Below are 20,683 nucleotides of genomic sequence, written 5' to 3' on the forward strand. Positions count from 1 at the left end.
ACAAAATATTAAATCCTAAAATCTAAATATTCAAAGTGTAGCTTCTATCCAAAACAATACTTCTTTAAACTATAGTGAAATCCCAAGTTGAAGTCTGTTACACGTATTAATTTATTGCCCTTTTTCATTTGATGACCAGTAAATTCTAACTGATAACATAAAATTGACATAAAGTCACCAAATGATCATTACAAGTTTTTAGGAAAAGGACTAGATTATAAAGACTATCAAGTTAGCTCCTTAAATAAGATATACTGTACATTTTTAAACCATTTCCCCAGTTTTAATGAACATTTGGTTTCTTATAAGTGAGTCAAAAGAAACCTCTAAGTAATTAAATCCCAAAGAAATGTTACTACTTTTGAAGTCAAACAGCATAATAGGGTCTCTCATCTTAACACTAATTTAAATCACTTTAGAAACAATTGGGATTTCTTTCTTAGCCAGTTAAGATATTCTAAGTACCTTACACTAAGTAGCCTATATTAAAAGCTACTCTCTGTTATCCTCAAATACTTTAAATATATTTAGTTTTAGACATACTTACAGCCTCTCACCTTTCCACATGTATGTGACTGACTTTTATTCCATTTATCTGCCTATGATTAATCAATTGCATTAAAGTAGTTCTCTTTCTTGGAAGTCTGTCTGAAACTTATTGAATAGATTCCTGCCTTAACCTTCTTATGAGGCAATTTAAGAAGAACAGAGACATATAAAATGTCTTCCACAGAGACAAGCCAAAGGGCCTTGGCCTGTAATCCATCTTGTGTTGGGCCAGGCACCCTTAATGTCAAAGAGCATTAAGTAGACATTATAAATACTCTAATGGGCATCCCATCAGCTCCCTTTCTATTAAAAAATAAACTTTAAATTTTGGAATAACTTTAGATTTACACAAAACTGGCAAAATAGTAGAGAGAGTTTCCATATATCTACCCCTCATCCAGTTTCCCCTAATGTTAACATATTACATAACCATGGCACATTGTCAAAAACTAAGGAACCAACGTTGGTACATCACTATTAAACTCCCAACCTTATTTGGATTTCACTAGTTTTCCCAATAATGTCCTTTTTCTGTCCCAGAATCCAATCCAGGATACCACATTGCATTTACTCAGCTCTCTCCATTGTGTGCCATCCCCAGGAAAATTAGTTATGGGTTACTCTTTATGACTTAAATATTTCCCAAATAATTTCAGAGAATCCTGAAGTCCACATTTGTGAGGGGTATAAAACAAGAGTTTTTACTCATTTTTGTGGAGATCTGCGCTTCACTCCCCATGTGTCTATAAAGATAAAAGGATTAACATGAAAGTTGAGGCTGAACTAAGTAACTAGAGCCATGCTGGGTGCTCCTGAAGCCTGTCAGCTCCTCTGAGGGACTGGAGGTATCTTTGAGGTCCTCCTCCTTGAAACAGGGCTCGTATGCTTTTATTAGGGGCCCTGATGACAGAGCTGGATGAGGATATAAACACTCTCTATAATAGTACTTATTATTGTAACATTTGAACAATCCTAAATAGTTTACGAAGAGTTATTACATCTATATCTAATTCATTAACTTCTTTTTACATTTGCGGAAACACTGAATACATTTAGAGTTTCCAGTGTTCCAGTAATATTGGGCACTTTATTCTGGGCACTTTAGTAGTAATATTCTCATTTAATCCTCTTGTCTGTGAGGTAAGCGTTATTATTCCCACTTTATAGATGAGAAAACTGAGGTTTGGGTTTGTTTTTGAAATTGCTCAAGATCACACAGTTAGCAAATGATATAGCAGGGATTCCAATCTGATATGTTTTCACTCTAGTCTCCACATTCTTAACCAAAAAGGTTAAGAGGATTTGGGTGTTCTTTGACTCCAATAAATCTCTCTACTCTAGCAATGCCTATTCCTGATTGTTATTACTTGAATCTATTTAATAATTCACCCAGTAATTCAACAAAGCTTTAAATGCTATGTGTATTTTACTGTTCTGATTCTTTAGAAAATTTAAAGCTGTTCATTTTTTCCAGGGGCAAATAAGACTATTCATGAAAGTTTAAATAAGTATGTAACCTATCATCAAAAGACTCATCATAGAGCAATGTATGGTCAACATAGTGCCAGAAGGCTCTGTAGATGTAACTAATTTTCACATATAAGGGATTCAAGGATCCCAAAATAAACATCAGTGCTACCATTAACTTTAGGAAGAAACCAAATTTTAGGATAGGCAAATGTAACTGCACATTTTCACTAAGCCATTAAAATGTTCTAGAGTCTATTTCATTACTTAAAAGAAAGCTAGTGAACGTAGTGGCATAATGCCAGAAAGGTACAGAAGCAGAGTTGGGAAGAATAAGGAAAAAAATTAAGTAGCTATAGTTAAACTATCTTAAGAAAATCTAGAGTAAAATGAGTGGGATTGTGGGAGCAAAATTCTTACTACCAAGTTTACTAAATAAGCATAGGGTAATTTGATGCTTATTTTACCTACAGATCATGTTCCGGGTATACTGAACAGAAGGAAATGACTCCTTCAGGAGAGATGTATAGTTAAGGTTTAAATCCCATCCAGCTAAGGAACACCGATAATTTCCCACAATCACACCATCTGGATTCAGCATGAGTACCACCTTGAAGATGAAAGTGTCCCGGAGCAACTGTGTATCACTTGAGTCTCCTAAAATATAATCTAGGAAGCCCTTCATGATCCAAAAGCTGTGGTTTCTCCTGGATGTACCCTTGCAATCAAAATCATGGCCTTTCGCTTTCTTGACTCACTGTTCTTCAAGGGGGTAGTAATCGTTAAAACATACACCATGTTCCTAGTAATTGTGTGGCACAAGACACGTATTTTACAAAGCTTTGACTGTACTGGGTCATTATTGATGCTAGAAAGGTATTCTTGCAGGTTTGTGTAAGTGTATGGATAGCAGGTATCTTTATTGTGTGGAAATTGAAATGTCCATGTAAGAGAAATAATGGCACCCGTCTTGCCCCTGGTTGCTTCTATAATACTTCATTTGGTCTCCTATTCTCTGCCAGCCAATATTATGAGCGTTGGCCTCGTTTTCAGAATAAAACAGTGGGTGCATACCCCGATTATAAAGACTAGCAGGCTTGGTGAAATGGATAATAGTGAATCTGTAGTCTATTCCTGCTTGGGTATTAGTGACGTGGAAGTAGTACCACTGGGTGTGTTTATTTGTGAACAGGTCAGGGCACAGTCAGCTGGTATTCATATTCTGCCCTAAGACACAAAAAAAGGAAGGGGAAAAAACACATAAAAATGTAAAAATGACATTCAAGTTTAAATTAAATAATAAAAGTAATAATAAATATACAAATAATAAACTACCTATTCACAGAAAGCTTTTTATTTGGGAAACAACATTTATTTAGGCAATGTCCAATAAGCAAGTAATTGTAAAAAATCAAAGTTTTGAAGCTTTCTCTTTTATTGGATGCAAAACTGCTTCTATGTGAATTCTAAAGTCTTTTTACTCCTTTGTAATTCAAGAGAGCACATAAAAAAATGGGCATTTGACAAAAATTATATATGTCAACCCGGTTATGTTTCCTATAAAAGAAGTGATTAAAGAGTTCTTAAGTTTTTAAGAATTCAAGTCCAATGTTTCTTTTTTTACTTCAGACATATATTTCTGTTTTATATTAGATTCTAGCTCTAAGAATCTGAAATACCTATCACTAAGAAAGGTTAAAAACCTATATAAATTACTATAAGCATATGGATTATAAAACTGTAAACTCTGAGAGGACAGGAACTGTATATCATAACTGTTTGCATCCCCCATACTTAATCATTGAAGATACTTAAAGGCAAAAATAATTTCATTAGTACATTACTTATATATCTAACAATTTTACCTGGTTAGTTGTGACTTTTTTTACCAAGTACTTCCTATTCTATCAGCATTATGCACTTATTGTGTGTGTATATGTGTTTGTGTGTGTAGTTACAAACAGTGAACTAGGAAATGAATGTTGTAAAACCTTGAGAGCCATTGAATCTAGGTGATGGGTATATGATAGTTAATGTAGAACTGTATTATGCTCTGTACTTAAGTGTATGTTTAAAATTTTTCATTAAAAATTTTTTTAAAAAATATCCTTGGATCGCAGGCATGTTCCCAAGCATGTTTTACAGAACACTCATCTGAAGAACTACTCCATTAAAAAGTCTGAGAAGCGGGGTGTGTGTGTGTGTGTGACAATTCATACTGGCATACTGAAAATGTACATTACAGAAACCTGTTTAATTCATAGTTCTCAAAATTGTTTGAACCCAGAACCTTCCATACCTACCCCCTTAAAATAATCTCTAAGTAGCATCTATACTTCAAGGAATTATAGTTCAGTAATGGATACTAAAAGTAATGTATCTAATACAGGAAATAATAAATAGTTGATAGTCTACCTCCTCAAATAAAAATAATTAAAACCTACACTTTGACTACCTTCCGTAGATTACCACTCTCAAACCTTGCTTCAAACATCAAAGTATCATCACAGTTATTCACAGGCTGCTTCAAGGGTGTTTGGTTGCCCCCAACTTGGGAATACACAAAACAAGGCTCTTTGTAGGCTGATGAGAAACCATAAAGATATCAAGCCATAGCTAAAGTATATAGGCTATTCTGCATAGAGTTTGGAACTACAGTATAACTGAAGTGTCACTAAGGATTATAAATTTTAACATAATTTGACACTAGCATATATAGGTTTATGTTGAAATAAGTAAGTCTAAGTATTTAGACTAGAAAAGCAATGCCTGAAATAAATTCATATATTTCTCACAGTAAAAATACTCTACTTCTTGTTATAATGAAGTAATTGGTCCTGAAGTCATCTTTTCACTGTAAATAACTATAAAACTGGACAAAAAATACGAATTAACTGTTTTCATGCATTTGGACAACACAAATACCAGAACTACATATGGTTCTTGAAAGAAGGTAAATACATGAAATAAGCCCATGTTTAATTCTTGTTTTCTTCCTGGGGGTACTTTTTACCTCTTAGGAAGATGGCACTTAAGGATAGCATAACAGTCATGTTGAGCTGCGGAGGCGAGATTGTTGCCTGGGGCTGCTGAAATTGGTACCCTGGGTACCAGAGAGAAGAACGCTATGTAGAGGGAGGGCTTCGATAGTCTACATGGTGGTTCCCCAGTCCTTGACTGAAGGCTTGGCTCTACAAGCACAGGATAAGACTAGGGAAGATAGGACAGAGTGCTACTGTAGGACTGAGATACCAGAGGATAAACATTCTAGGATATATTGAAATTCAACCTATCCAGAATACAAGGACTTCACTGAGCACCTCAGGCATTCAATCGTGACTCTAAAAAGGTTGTATATTAGGCATAAGAACCGCATTCAGGAGTAAGGGCCATGACCTAGGACTAAGGACAAAATGAAAACAGACCTGCTTTTATAAAAAAATAAACCAATTCCAAAGGAAGCAAAATGATTTGCCAGCAATTTAGCTGCCTACCAGAAAAAAATTCAGCATAATGTTTAAAAAGAACATAATACAAACTCCTACAACATATCTTTCACAATTTCCCACATATGATAAAAAAAAACTATGAAGCACACAAAGAAGGAAATGTGATCCAATAAATATTTAACAGACCCAAAGATAACTCAGATGGTACGATTAACAGAGAAGGACTTTGAATATATGTTAAAATACTTAAAGGAAAAGATAGAGATAGTGAATAAACAGATCAAGTAATTCAAAAAAAGAAGAAATGTTAACTGTAAAAAGAATGAAATGAAAATTCTAGAAATAAAAAGTACAATAATGGAAATGAAAGATTTACCAGATGGGCTTAAGAGAAACTGAATATTGCAAAGGAAAGACTCAGTGAACTTAAAAACAAATGAATACAATTATCCAAACCCAAGGCCAGAGGAGAAAAAAAGAACAAAGACCCAGTGACATGTGCGAGATAGCTAGAAATCTACCATATGGATTGGAGTTGGAATTCCAAGGGACAGAAGAGAAAGAATATTATGGAGAAAATACGTGAAGAAATAATGGCTGAAAATTTCTCAAATTTGGAAAAAAAACAAAGAACTCTATTAAATTATGGATCTAAGAGGTTCAGCAAACTCCAAACCGGATAAATATAAAGATAACCAAATCTAGGCAGGTCACAATCAAATTGCTGAAAACAGCCAAACAGAAAAAGACACATCACATGTAAGGAACAATGATATAAATTATGGCTGACTTTTTACTAAAGAGAACAGATGTCATGAGACAATGGAACAATATCTTTAAAGAAAGAAAAATATTTAAAAGAAAAAAATGTAAACCCAGAATTCTATATACTCAGTTGTTTGGGGACTTCCTTCTACAGCTACAGGTTTGGAAACCACTCTGTTCTCTTACCCCTTCAGGCCTAGGAGGAATAATGGTTCTGCTCTATTGACAATTCTGTGTTACTTCACCATCCCTTATTAGTCTCCCTTAATTCTGTCCACCCTTTTGTAAGTTATCCTTTCATTAAAGTTTCTTAAATTACTCTATGTAAGCCATCCACTTCCTGACAAGAGCTTGACCGACTCACCTCATCTACTTTAATTTCATATTAGATCTCATTTATGTGTGAAAGTTATGAGGTACATTAGCTATGTAAATATTTGAAATCAAATATAAAAAATCAGAGGTGCTTCGCTCACCCCAGTTGCTTAAAAATGCATGAGTATATGATTTCTGTAGTTGCTTACTGTGTAAGAAGGAATTCCCATGAATTTCTCTGTTTTGCCAGCTCTTTAAATAAAATACATTTGCTTCCTGGAAGTCATCTTTAATATATAGTCTAAGATACTGGGTTGGCCAAAAAGTTCATTCCGGTTTTTCCATAAGATGTGGTGAAACTGTACAGGAGTCCCATACTGCCTTACATTGGTGCTTCAGGAGCAGCGCAGTTTACAATATAGGTTGAGACTTCTACGTTTGATTATTAGCATACTCTAACATGAAGCAGAGATTCTGCATTACCAGAGCTCTCAAGGTGCACTTATTAATCCTGAGTGTTAAGAACACTTTCCTGAGATGTAATCTTAGATGTTATTTGCAATGTGGGATATTTTCCTCTTTTCAAGAATGCAGTCCCAAGAAATGCATCAAACTGGCATAATATGAAAATAAATCACCTGAAAGACTGCATGAAAATGACCTATAGATGGAAAGGGGATGATAGTTGCAGAGCACTCTGCTGGATTTACCTTTGAAAACTGATGCGAAGCTTAATTCCATCGCAATAAGACTCTTCATTCTCATGGTCAACATGATGCTTTATCTTAAAGTAAGTGTGCATACGCTGCAATATGCACCTTCAAGAACATAATTAGCACTGAATCAACATTTGGATTAATATGTAACCAGACGTGTTTGTGGAGTCAGGGACTTCCTATTAATTTACAATTTCCACTATAAACAGCAGAACAAATATGACTAAGAGATTAGCCCAGGTACCAAGTTATTTTTTATAGCAACATGTCTCATATACCCACCATCTTCAGCTAGGTAAACCACAGGATCCTCCTTGGAGCTTGGATAAAGGGGTTCTATCTCCAGGCCTGTTGGGATGTACATTCGCTCAGGATTAGAAGGGGTCCAATCTGGAGAAAAAGAAAAAACAGAGGGACCTTCAAGATGGCAGAGGAGTAAGATGTGGAGATCATCTTCCTCCCCACAAATACATCCACACGTGGAACAACTCCTACAGAACACCTACTGAACGCTGGCAGAAGACCTCAGACCTCCCAAAAGGCAAGAAACTCCCCATGTACCTGAGTAGGGCAAAAGAAAAAAGAGAGACAAAAAATAGGGATGGGACCTGCACCTCTGGGAGGGAGCTGTGAAGGAGAAAAGGTTTCCACACACTAGGAAGCCCCTTAACTGGCGGAGACTAGGGGTGGCAGGAAGCTTCAGAGCCACGGAGGAGAGAGCAGCAACAGGGGTGCAGAGGGCAAAGCAGAGAGATTCCCGCACAGAGGATTGGTGCCGACCAGCACTCACCAGCCTGAGAGGCTTGTCTGCTCATCTGCCAGGGCGGGTGGGGGCTTGGAGCTGAGGCTTGGGCTTCAGAGGTTGGATCCCAGGGACAGGACTGGGGTTGGCTGCATGAACACAGCCTGAAGGGGGCTAGTGCACCACAGCTAGCCAGGAGGGAGTCCGGGAAAAGGTCTGGAGCTGCTGAAGAGGCAAGAGACTTTTTCTTGCCTCTTTGTTTCCTGGTGCGTGAGGAGAGGGGATTAAGAGTGCCGCTTAAAGGAGCTCCAGAGACGGGTGCGAGCCAGGGCTATCAGCGCGGACCCCAGAGACGGGCATGAGACGCTAAGGCTGCTGCTGCAGCCACCAAGAAGCCTGTGTGCGAGCACAGGTCACTATCCACACCTCCCTCCCAGGAGCCTGTGCAGCCCGCCACTGCCAGGGTCCCGTGATCCAGGGGCAACTTCCCCGAGAGAACACACGGCGCACCTCAGCCTCTTAAAACATCATGCTGGCCTCTGCTGCCACAGGCTCGCCCCGTATTCCAAACCCCTCCCTGCCCCCTGGCCTGAGTGAGCCAGAGCCCCCTAATCAGCTGCTACTTAAACCCTGTCCTGTCTGAGCGGAAACAGATGCCCTCTGGCGACCTACACACAGAGGTGGGGCCAAATCCAAAGCTGAACCCCAGGAGCTGTGCGAACAAAGAAGAGAAAGGGAAATCTCTCCCAGCAACCTCAGGAGCAGCGGATAAAATCTCCACCATCAACTTGAGGTACCCTGCATTTGTGGAATACCTGAATAGAAAACAAATCATCCCAAAATTGAGGCAGTGGACTTTGGGAGCAACTGTAGACTTGGGGTTTGCTTTCTGCATCTAATTTGTTTCTGGTTTTATGTTTATCTTAGTTTAATATTTAGAGCTTATTGTCGTTGGTAGATGTGTTTATTGATTTGGTTGCACTCTTCCTTTTTTAAAATTTATATAATATTTTTTCCTTTTTTTCTTTTTGTGACTGTGTATGTGTATGATTCTTTGTGTGATTTTGTCTGTATAGCTTTGCTTTTACCATTTTTCCTAGGGTTGTCTGTTTTTTTTTCTTGGTAGTTTTTAGCGCTTGTTATCATTGGTGGATTTGTTTTTCGGTTTGCTTGCTCCCTTCTTTATTTTTATTACTTTTGTTTTTAATATTTATTTTTTATTTTAGTAACTTTATTTTGTTTTACTTTCTTTTTTTTTTCCCTCCCTTTCCTCCCTTTTCATCTGAGCCAAGTGACTGACAGGGTCTTGGTGCTCTGGCTGGGTGTCAGACCTGAGCTGAGTTCAGGATACTGGTCTACCAGAGACCTCCCTGCCCGACATAATATGAAATGGTGAAAGCTCTCCCAGAGATCTCCATCTCAACGCAAAGACCCTGCTCCACTCAACGACCAGCAAGCTACAGTGCTGGACACCCCATGCCAAACAACTAGCAAGACAGGAACACAATCCCACCCATTAGCAGAGAGGCTGCCTAAAATCATAATAAGTTCACAGACACCCTAAAGCACACGACCAGACGTGGTCCTGCCCACCAGACAGGTAAGATCCAGCCTCATCCACCAGAATACAGGCACCAGTCCCTTCCACCACAAAACCTACACAACCCAACTGAACCAACCTTACCCACTGGGGTTAGAAACCAAAAACAATGGGAACTAGGAACCTGCAGCCTGCAAAAAGAAGACCCCAAACACAGTAAGTTAAGCAAAATGAGAAGACAGAGAAACACACAGCAGATGAAGGAGCAAGGCAAAAACCCACCAGGCCAAACAAATGAAGAGGAAATAGGCAGTTTACCTGAAAAAGAATTCCGAGTAATGATAGTAAAGATGATCCAAAATCTTGGAAATAGATGGAGAAAATACAAGAAACGTTTAACAAGGAACTAAAAGAACTAAAGAGAAAGCAAACAATGATGAACAACACAATAAATGATATTAAAAATTCTCTAGAAGGAATCAATAGCAGAATAACTGAGGCAGAAGAATGGATAAGTGACCTGGAAGATAAAACAGTGGAAATAACTACTGCAGAGCAGAATAAAGAAAAAAGAATGAAAAGTATTGAGGACAGTCTCAGAGACCTCTGGGACAACATTAAATGCATGAACCTTTGAATTATAGGGGGATCCCAGAAGAGAAAAGAAAAAAAAATGAACTAAGAAAATATTTGAAGAGATTATAGTTCAAAACTTCCCTAATGTGGGAATGGAAATAATCAACTCCAGGAAGCACAGAGAGTCCTAGTGAGGATAAATCCAAGGAGAAACACGCCAAAACACATATTAATCAAACTATCAAAAATTAAATACAAAGAAAAAAATATTAAAAGCAGCAAGCCAAAAGCAACAAATAACATACAAGGGAATCCCCATAAGGTTAACAGCTGATCTTTCAGCAGACTCTGCAAGCCAGAAAGGAGTGGCAGGACATATTTAAAGTGATGAAAGGGAAAAATCTACAAACAAGAATACTCTACCCAGCAAGGATCTCATTCACATTTGACGGAGAAATTAAAACCTTTACAGAGCTCTTCCCTGGTGGGGCAGTGGATAAGAATCCACCTGCCAATGCAGGACACGTGGGTTCGAGCCCTGGTCCAGGAAGATCCCACATGCCACGGAGCAACTAAGCCCATGCGCCACAACTATTGAGCCTGTGCTCTTGAGCCCGCGAGCCACAACTACGGAAGCCCACGCACCTAGAGCCCGTACTCTGCAACAAGAGAAGCCACTGCAATGAGAAGCCTGTGCACCACAACGAAGAGTACCCCTGGCTCGCCACAACTAGAGATAGCCTGTGTACAGCAATGAAGACCCAACGCAGCCAAAAATAAAAGTTAAAAAACCTTTACAGAAAAGCAAAAGCTCTTTAAGAGAATTCTGCACCACCAAATCAGCTTTACAACAAATGCTAAAGGAAGTTCTCTAAACAGGAACACAAGAGAAGGAAAAGACCTACAAAAACAAACCCAAAACAAGTAAGAAAATGGGAATAGGAACATACATATCGATAATTACCTTAAATGTAAATGGAGTAAATGCTCCAACCAAAAGACACAGACGCTGAATGGATACAAAAACAAGACCCGTATATATGCTGTCTACAAGAGACTCACTTCAGACCTAGGGACACATACAGACTGAAAGTGAGGGGATGGAAAAAGATATTCCATGCAAATGGAAATCAAAAGAAAGCTGGAGTAGCAATTCTCATATCAGACAAAACAGACATTAAAGACTATTACAAGAGACAAAAAAGGACACTACATAATGATCAAGGGATCAGTCCAAGAAGAAGATATAACAATGTAAATATTTATGCACCAAACATAGGAGCACTTCAAGACATAAGGCAAATACTAACAGCCATAAAAGGGGAAATCAACAGTAACACATTCATAGTAGGGGACTTTAACACCCCACTTTCACCAATGGGCAGAGCATCCAAAATTAAAATAAATAAGAAACACAAGCTTTAAATGACATATTAAACAAGATGGACTTAAGTGGTATATATAGGACATTCCATCCCAAAACAACAGAATACAATTTCCTCTCAAGTGCTCATGGAACTTTCCCTAGGATAGATCATATCTTGGGTCACAAATCAAGCCCTGGTCAATTTAAGAATAGTTAAATTGTATCAAGTATCTTTTCTGACCACAATGCTATGAGACTAGATATCAATTACAGGAAAAAATCTGTAAAAAATACAAACACATGGGGGCTAAACAATACACTACTAAATAACCAAGAGATCACTGCAGAAATCAAAGAGGAAATCAAAAAATGCCTAGAAACAAATGACAATGAAAACACGATGACCCAAAATAGGGATGCAGCAAACGCAGTTCTAAGAGGGAAGTTTATAGCAATACAATCCTACCTCAAGAAACAAGAAACATCCCAAATAAACAACCTAACCTTACACCTAAAGCAATTAGAGAAAGAAGAACAAAAAGACCCCGAAGTTAGCTGAAGGAAAGAAATCATAAAGATCAGATGAGAAATAAATGAAAAAGAAATGAAGGAAACGATAGCAAAGATCAATAAAACTAAAAGCTGGTTCTCTGAGAAGATAAACAAGATTGATAAACCATTAACCAGACTCATCAAGAAAAAAAGGGAGAAGACTCAAATCAATAGAATTAGAAATGAAAAAGGAGAAGTAACAACTGACACTGTAGAAATACAAAGGATCATGAGAGATCACTACAAGCAACTATATGCCAATAAAATGGACAACCTGGAAGAAATGGACAAATTCTTAGAAAAGCACAACCTTCCGACACTGAACCAGGAAGAAATAGAAAATATGAACAGACCAATCAGAAGCACTGAAATTGAAACTGTGATTTAAAATCTTCCAACAGGGCTTCCCTGGTGGTGCAGTGGTTGAGAGTCCGCCTGCCGATGCAGGGGACACGGGTTCGTGCCCCGGTCCGGGAAGATCCCACATGCCGCAGAGCGGCTGGGCCCGTGAGCCATGGCCGCTGAGCTTGCGTGTCTGGAGCCTGTGCTCTGCAACGGGAGAGGCCACAACAGTGAGAGCCCCGTGTACCACAAAAAAAAAAAAAAAAAAAAAAAAAAATCTTCCAACAAACAAAAGCCCAGGACCAGATGACTTCACAGGTGAATTCTATCAAACATTTAGAGAAGAGCTAACACCTATCCTTCTCAAACTCTCCCAAAATATAGCAGAGGGAGGAACACTCCCAAACTCATTCTACGAGGCCACCATCACCCTGATACCAAAACCAGACAAAGGTGTCACAAAGAAAGAAAACTACAGGCCAATATCGCTGATGAACATAGATGCAAAAATCCTCCACAAAATACTAGCAAACAGAATCCAACAGCACATTAAAAGGATCATACACCATGATCTAGTGGGGTTTATCCCAGGAATGCAAGGATTCTTCAATATATGCAAATCAATCAATGTGATACACCATATTAAAAAACTGAAAGAGAAAAAACATGATCATCTCAACAGATGCAGAGAAAGCTTTCAACAAAATTCAACACCCATTTATGATAAAACCCTCCAGAAAGTAGGCATAGAGGGAACTTTCCCCAACATAATAAAGGCCATATATGACAAACCCACAGCCAACACTGTCCTCAATGGTGAAAAACTGAAACCATTTCCACTAAGATCAGGAAGAAGACAAGGTTGCCCACTCTCACCACTGTTATTCAACATAGTTTTGGAAGTTTTAGCCACAGCAATCAGAGAAGAAAAGGAAATAAAAGGAATCCAAATCAGAAAAGAAGAAGTAAAGCTGTCACTGTTTGCAGATGACATGATACTATACATAGAGAATCCTAAATATGCCTCCAGAAAACTACTAGAGCTAATCAATGAATTTGGTAAAGTAGCAGGATACAAAATTAATGCACAGAAATCTCTGGCATTCCTGTACACTAATAATGAAAAATCTGAAAGAGAAATTAAGGAAACACTCCCATTTACCACTGCAAGAAAAAGAGTAAAATACCTAGGAATAAACCTACCTAAGGAGACAAAGGACCGCTATTCAGAAAACTATAAGACAGCGATGAAAGAAATTAAAGATGATACAGACAGATGGAGAGATATACCATGTTCTTGGATTGGAAGAATCAACATTGTGAAAATGACTATACTATCCAAAGCAATCTACAGATTCAGTGCAATCCCTACCAAACTACCAATGGCATTTTTCACAGAACTAGAACAAAAAATTTCACAATTTGTATGGAAACACAAAAGACCCCGAATAGCCAAAGCAATCTTGAGAAAGAAAAACAGAGCTGGAGGAATCAGGCTCCTTGACTTCAGACTATACTCCAAAGCTAAAATAATCAAGACAGTATGGTATTGGCACAGAAACAGAAATATAGATTAATGGAACTGGACAGAAAGCCCAGAGATAAACCCACACACATATGGTCACCTTATCTTCGATAAAGGAGACAGGAGTATACAATGGAGAAAAGACAGCCTCCTCAATATTTGGTGCTGGGAACACTGGACAGCTACATGTAAAAGAATGAAATCAGAACATTTCCTAACACCATACACAAAAATAAACTCAAAATTAAAGAGCTAAATGTAAGGCCAGACACTATCAAACTCTTAGAGGAAAACACAGGCTGAACACTCTATGAAATAAATCACAGTAAGATCCTTTTTGACCCAGCTCCTAGAGAAATGGAAATAAAAAAAAATAAACAAATGGGACCTAATGAAACTTAAAAGCTTTTTGCACAGCAAAGGAAACCATAAAGAAGACGTAAAGACAACCCTCAGAATGGGAGAAAATATTTGCAAATGAAGCAACTGACAAAGAACTAATTTCCAAAATATACAAGCAGGTCATGCAGCTCAATATCAAAAAAACAAACCACCCAACCTAAAAATGGGCAGTAGACCTAAATGGACATTTCTCCAAAGAAGATATACAGATTACCAACAAACACATGAAAGGATGCTCCACATCACTAATCATCAGAGAAATGCAAATGAGAACTACAATAAGGTATCACCTCACATGGGTCAGAATGGTCATCATCAAAACAGCAACAAACAATAAATGCTGGGGAGGGTGTGGAGAAAAGGGAACCATCTTGCACTGTTGGTGGGACTTTAAATTGATACAGCCACTATGGAGAACAGTAGGGAGGTTCCTTAAAAAACTAAAAATAGAACTACCCTACGCCCCAGGAATCCCACTACTGGGCATATACCCTGAGAAAACTGTAATTCAAAAAGAGTCACGTACCACAGTGTTCATGGCACCACTATTTACAATAGCCAGGACATGGAAGCAACCTAAGTGTCCATCAACAGATGAATGGATAAAGAAGATGTGGCACGTATATACAATGGAATATTACTCAGCCATAAAAAGAAACGAAATTGAGTTATTTGTAGTGAGGTAGATGGACCTAGAGACTGTCATACAGAGTGAAGTCAGAAAGAAAAAAAATACCATATGCTAACACATATATATGGAATATTAAAAAAAAAGTGGTTCTGAAGAACTGAGGGCAGGACAGGAATAAAGATGCAGACGTAGAGAATGGACTTGAGGACACGGGGAAGGTGAAGGGTATGCTGGGACGAAGTGAGAGAGTGGCATGGATATACACTACCAAATGTAAAATAGCTAGTGCAAAGCAGCCACATAGCACAGGGAGATCAGCTTGGTGCTTTGTGACCACCTAGAGGGGTGGGATAGGAAGGCTGGGAGGGAGACGCAAGAGGGAGGAAAAATGGGGATATATTTATATGTATAGCTGATTCACCTTGTTATACAGCAGAAACTAACACACCATTGTAAAGCAATTATACTCCAATAAAGATGTTAAAAAATAAAAAAAGGAAAAACATTAATTGAATATGACTTCAAAAGAAAAGAGGAGGGACTTCCGGGAAGATGGCGGAAGAGTAAGACGCGGAGATCACCTTCCTCCCCACAGATACACCAGAAATACATCTACGCGTGGAACAACTCCTACGGAGCACCTACTGAACGCTGGCAGAAGACCTCAGACCTCCCAAAAGGCAAGGAACCCCCCACGTACCTGGTTAGGGCAAAAGAAAAAACTAAACAGAGACAAAAGGATAGGGACGGGTCCTGCACCAGCGGGAGAGAGCTGTGAAGGAGGAAAAGTGTCCACACACTAGGAAGCCCCTTCGCGGGTAGAGACTTCGGGAGGCGGAGTGGGGGAGCTTGGGAGCCGCGGAGGAGAGCACAGCAACAGGGGTGCGGAGGGCAAAGCGGACAGATTCCAGCGCAGAGGATCGGGCCGACCGGAACTCACCAGCCGAGAGGCTTGTCGGCTCGCCCGCCGGGGCGGGCGGGACTGGGAGCTGAGGCTCCGGCTTTTGTCGGAGCGCCGGGAGAGGACTGAGGTTGGCTGCGTGAACACAGCCTGCAGGGCGTTAGTGCACCGCGGCTAGCCGGGAGAGAGTCCGGGGAAAAGTCTGGACCTGCCGAAGAGGCAAGAGACTTTTACGTCCCTCTTTGTTTCCTGGTGCACGAGGAGAGGGGATTAAGAACGCTGCTTGAGAGAGCTCCAGGGATGGGCGCGAGCCGCGGCTAAAAGTGCGGAGCCCAGAGACAGACATGAGACGCTAAGGCCGCTGCTGCCGCCACCAGGAGGCCTGTGTGCGAACACAGGTCACTAGCCACACGCCCTTCCGGGGAGCCTGTGCGGCCCGCCACTGCCAGGGTCCCGGGATCCAGGGACAACTCCCCCGGGAGAACGCACGGCGCGCCTCAGGCTGCAACGTCACGCCGGCCTCTGCCGCTGCAGGCCCGCCCCACACTCCGTGACCCTCCCTACCCCCCGGCCTGAGTGAGCCAGAGCCTCCGAATCAGCGGCTCCTTTAACCCCGTCCTGTCTGAGCAAAGAACAGACGCCCTCCGGCGACCTACACGCACAGGCGGGGCCAAATCCAAAGCTGAGCCCCTGGGAGCTGTGAGAACAAAGAAGAGAAAGGGAAATCTCTCCCAGCAGCCTCAGAAGCAGCGGATTAAAGCTCCACAATCAACTTGATATACCCTGCATCTGTGGAATACCTGAATAGTCAACGAATCATCCCAAATTAAGGAGCCCTGTGGATGAAAGGCTCTTGGTGCTGCAGCCAGGAGTCAGTGCTGTGCCTCTGAGGTGGGAGAGCCAACTTCAGGACACTGGTCCACAAGAGGCCTCCCAGCTGCACATAATATCAAACAGCAAAAATCTCCGAGAGATCTCCATCTCAATGCCAGCACCCAGCTTCACTCAACGACCAGCAAGCTACAGTGCTGGACATCCTATGCCAAACAACTAGCAAGACAGGAACACAACCCCACCCATTAGCAGAGAGGCTGCCCAAAATCATAATAAGTCTACAGACACCCCAAAACACACCACCAGACGTGGACCTGCCCACCAGAAAGACAAGATCCAGCCTCATCCACCAGAACACAGGCACTAGTACCCTCCACCAGGAAGCCGACACAACCCACTGAACCAACCTTAGCCACTGGGGACAGACACAAAAAACAACAGGAACTACGAACCTTCAGCCTGCAAAAAAGGAGACCACAAACACAGTAAGATAAGCAAAATGAAAAGATAGAAAAACACACAGCAGATGAAGGAGCAAGATAAAAACCCACCAGACCTAACAAATGAAGAGGAAATAGGCAGTCTACCTATTGGAGATAGAATGGACAATAGAATGGACAAAATGCAAGAATCAGTTAACAAGGACCTAGAAGAACTAAAGATGAAACAAGCAACAATGAACAACACAATAAATGAAATTAAAAGTACTCTAGATGGGATCAATAGCAGAATAACTGAGGCAGAAGAACGGATAAGTGACCTGGAAGATAAAATAGTGGAAATAACTACTGCAGAGCAGAATAAAGAAAAAAGAATGAAAAGAACTGAGGACAGTCTCAGAGACCTCTGGGACAACATTAAACGCACCAACATTCGAATTATAGGGGTTCCAAAAGAAGAAGAGAAAAAGAAAGGGACTGAGAAAATATTTGAAGTGATTATAGTTGAAAACTTCCCTAATATGGGAAAGGAAATAGTTAATCAAGTCCAGGAAGCACAGAGAGTCCCATACAGGATAAATCCATGGAGAAACAAGCCAAGACACATATTAACCAAACTGTCAGAAATTAAATACAAAGAAAACATATTACAAGCAGCAAGGGAAAAACAACAAATAACACACAAGGGAATCCCCATAAGGTTAACAGCTGATCTTTCAGCAGAAACTCTGCAAGACAGAAGGGACTAGCAGGACATATTTAAAGTGATGAAGGAGAAAAACTACAACCAAGATTACTCTACCCAGCAAGGATCTCATTCAGATTTGATGGAGAAATTAAAACCTTTACAGACAAGCAAAAGCTGAGAGAGTTCAGCATCACCAAACCAGCTTTACAACAAATGCTAAAGGATCTTCTCTAGGCAAGAAACACAAGAGAAGGAAAAGACCTAAAATAACAAACCCAAAACAATTAAGAAAATGGATATAGGAACATACATATTGATAATTACCTTAAATGTAAATGGATTAAATGCTCCCACCAAAAGACACAAACTGGCTGAATGGATACAAAAACAAGACCCATATAATGCTCTCTACAAGAGACCCACTTCAGACCTAGAGACACATACAGACTGAAAGTGAGGGGATGGAAAAAGATATTCCATGCAAATGGAAACCAAGAGAAAGCTGGAGTAGCAATTCTCATATCAGACAAAATAGACTTTAAAATAAAGACTATTAGAAGAGACAAAGAAGGACACTACATAATGATCAAGGGATCGATCCAAGAAGAAGATATAACAATTGTAAATATTTATGCACCCAACATAGGAGCACCTCAAAACATAAAGCAAATACTACCAGCCATAAAAGGGGAAATTGACAGTAACACATTCATAGTAGGGGACTTTAACACCCCACTTTCACCAATGGACAGATCATCCAAAATGAAAATAAATAAGGAAACACAAGCTTTAAATGATACCTTAAACAAGATGGACTTAATTGATATTTATAGGACATTCCATCCAAAAACAACAGAATACACATTTTTCTCAAGTGCTCATGGAACACTCTCCAGGATAGATCATACCTTGGGTCACAAATCAAGCCTTGGTAAATTTTAAAAAATTGAAATTCTATCAAGTATCTTTTCCGACCACAACACTATAGGACTAGATATCAATTACAGAAAAAGATCTGTAAAAAATACAAACATATGGAGACTAAACAATACACTACTTAATAACGAAGTGATCATTGAAGAAATCAAAGAGGAAATAAAAAAATACCTAGAAACAAATGACAATGGAGTCACGATGACCCAAAACCCATGGGATGCAGCAAAAGCAGTTCTAAGAGGGAAGTTTATAGCAATACAATCCTACCTTAAGAAACATGAAACATCTCGAATAAACAACCTAAACTTGCGACTAAAGCAATTAGAGAAAGAAGAACAAAAAACCCCCGAAGATAGCAGAAGGAAAGAAATCATAAAGATCAGATGAGAAATAAATGAAAAAGAAATGAAGGAAACGATAGCAAAGATCAATAAAACTAAAAGCTGGTTCTTTGAGAAGATAAACAAAATTGATAAACCATTAGCCAGACTCATCAAGAAAAAAAGGGAGAAGACTCAAATCAATACAATTAGAAATGAAAAAGAAGTAACAACTAACACTGCAGAAATGCAAAAGATCATGAGAGATTACTACAAGCAATTCTATGCCAATAAAATGGACAACCTGGAAGAAATGGACAAATTCTTAGAAATGCATACCCTGCCAAGACTGAATCAGGAAGAAATAGAAAATATGAACAGACCAATCAGAAGCACTGAAATTGAAACTGTGATTAAAAATCTTCCAACAAACAAAAGCCCAGGACCAGATGGCTTCACAGGTGAATTCTATCAAACTTTTAGAGAAGAGCTAACACCTATCCTTCTCAAACTCTTCCAAAATATAGCAGAAGGAGGAATACTCCCAAACTCATTCTACGAGGTCACCATCACCCTGATATGAAAACCAGACAAAGATGTCACAAAGAAAGAAAACTACAGGCCAATATCACTGATGAACATAGATGCAAAAATCCTCCACAAAATACTAGCAAACAGAATCCAACAACACATTAAAAGGATCATACACCATGATCAAGTGGGGTTTATTCCAGGAATGCAAGGATTCTTCAATATACGCAGATCAATCAACGTGATACACCATATTAACAAGTTGAAAGAGAAAAACCATATGATCATCTCAATAGATGCAGAGAAAGCTTTCAACAAAATTCAACACCCATTTATGATAAAAAGCCTCCAGAAAGTAGGCATAGAGGGAACTTACCTCAACATAATAAAGGCCATATATGACAAACCCACAGCCAACACTGTCCTCAATGGTGAAAAACTGAAACCATTTCCACTAAGATCAGGAACAAGACAAGGTTGCCCACTCTCACCACTCTTATTCAACCTTGTTTTGGAAGTTTTAGCCACAGCAATCAGAGAAGAAAAGGAAATAAAAGGAATCCAAATCGGAAAAGAAGAAGTAAAGCTGTCACTGTTTGCAGATGACATGATACTATACATAGAGAATCCTAAATATGCCTCCAGAAAACTACTAGAGCTATCAATGAATTTGGTAAAGTAGCAGGATACAAAATTAATGCACAGAAGTCTCTGGCATTCCTATACACTAATGATGAAAAATCTGAAAGTGAAATCAAGATAACACTCCCATTTACCACTGCAACAAAAAGAATAAAATATCTAGGAATAAACCTACCTAAAGAGACAAAAGACCTGTATGCAGAAAATTATAAGACACTGATGAAAGAAATTAAAGATGATACAAATAGATGTGGAGAGATATACCATGTTCTTGGATTGGAAGAATCAACATTGTGAAAATGACTCTACTACCCAAAGCAATCTACAGATTCAGTGCAATCCCTATCAAACTACCAATGGCATTTTTCACAGAACTAGAACAAAAAATTTCACAATTTGTATGGAAACACAAAAGACCCCGAATAGCCAAAGCAATCTTGAGAACGAAAAACAG

At 39.3% G+C, this 20,683-nt stretch overlaps 2 protein-coding genes across 6 annotated transcripts in view; one reads left to right on the forward strand and one right to left on the reverse strand.

Moving 5' to 3' along the window:
- CYREN (cell cycle regulator of NHEJ) overlaps positions 1-20,683 on the forward strand; it is a 127,774-nt gene that overhangs the window by 86,926 nt on the left and 20,165 nt on the right. For 3 of the 5 annotated variants that reach the window (XM_027101840.1, XM_027101843.1, XM_027101844.1), the window contains one exon: positions 2,490-4,114. The exons of 1 other annotated variant lie outside the window; for it this stretch is intronic. Coding sequence is in view for 2 of the 4 variants with exons in the window: in XM_027101844.1 (XP_026957645.1) it covers positions 2,490-2,510 (21 nt within the window). In the remaining 2 variants the exon portion in view is untranslated. Of the gene's footprint in view, positions 1-2,489; positions 4,115-7,132; positions 7,277-20,683 lie in introns of those variants that run through there. One more of the 5 variants, XM_027101838.1, reaches the window with a different exon arrangement.
- AGBL3 (AGBL carboxypeptidase 3) overlaps positions 1-20,683 on the reverse strand; it is an 85,838-nt gene that overhangs the window by 42,437 nt on the left and 22,718 nt on the right. The window contains 6 exon segments of the mRNA XM_027101846.1: positions 2,484-2,715; positions 2,718-2,968; positions 2,970-3,215; positions 3,217-3,243; positions 4,461-4,599; positions 7,544-7,651. Of these exon segments, the coding sequence (XP_026957647.1) occupies positions 2,484-2,715; positions 2,718-2,968; positions 2,970-3,215; positions 3,217-3,243; positions 4,461-4,599; positions 7,544-7,651 (1,003 nt within the window).

Source organism: Aethalodelphis obliquidens, unplaced genomic scaffold, assembly GCF_003676395.1.
Source record: "Aethalodelphis obliquidens isolate GAN/ISIS:26980383/991018 unplaced genomic scaffold, ASM367639v1 scaffold5, whole genome shotgun sequence".
Lineage (NCBI taxonomy): Eukaryota > Metazoa > Chordata > Mammalia > Artiodactyla > Delphinidae > Aethalodelphis > Aethalodelphis obliquidens.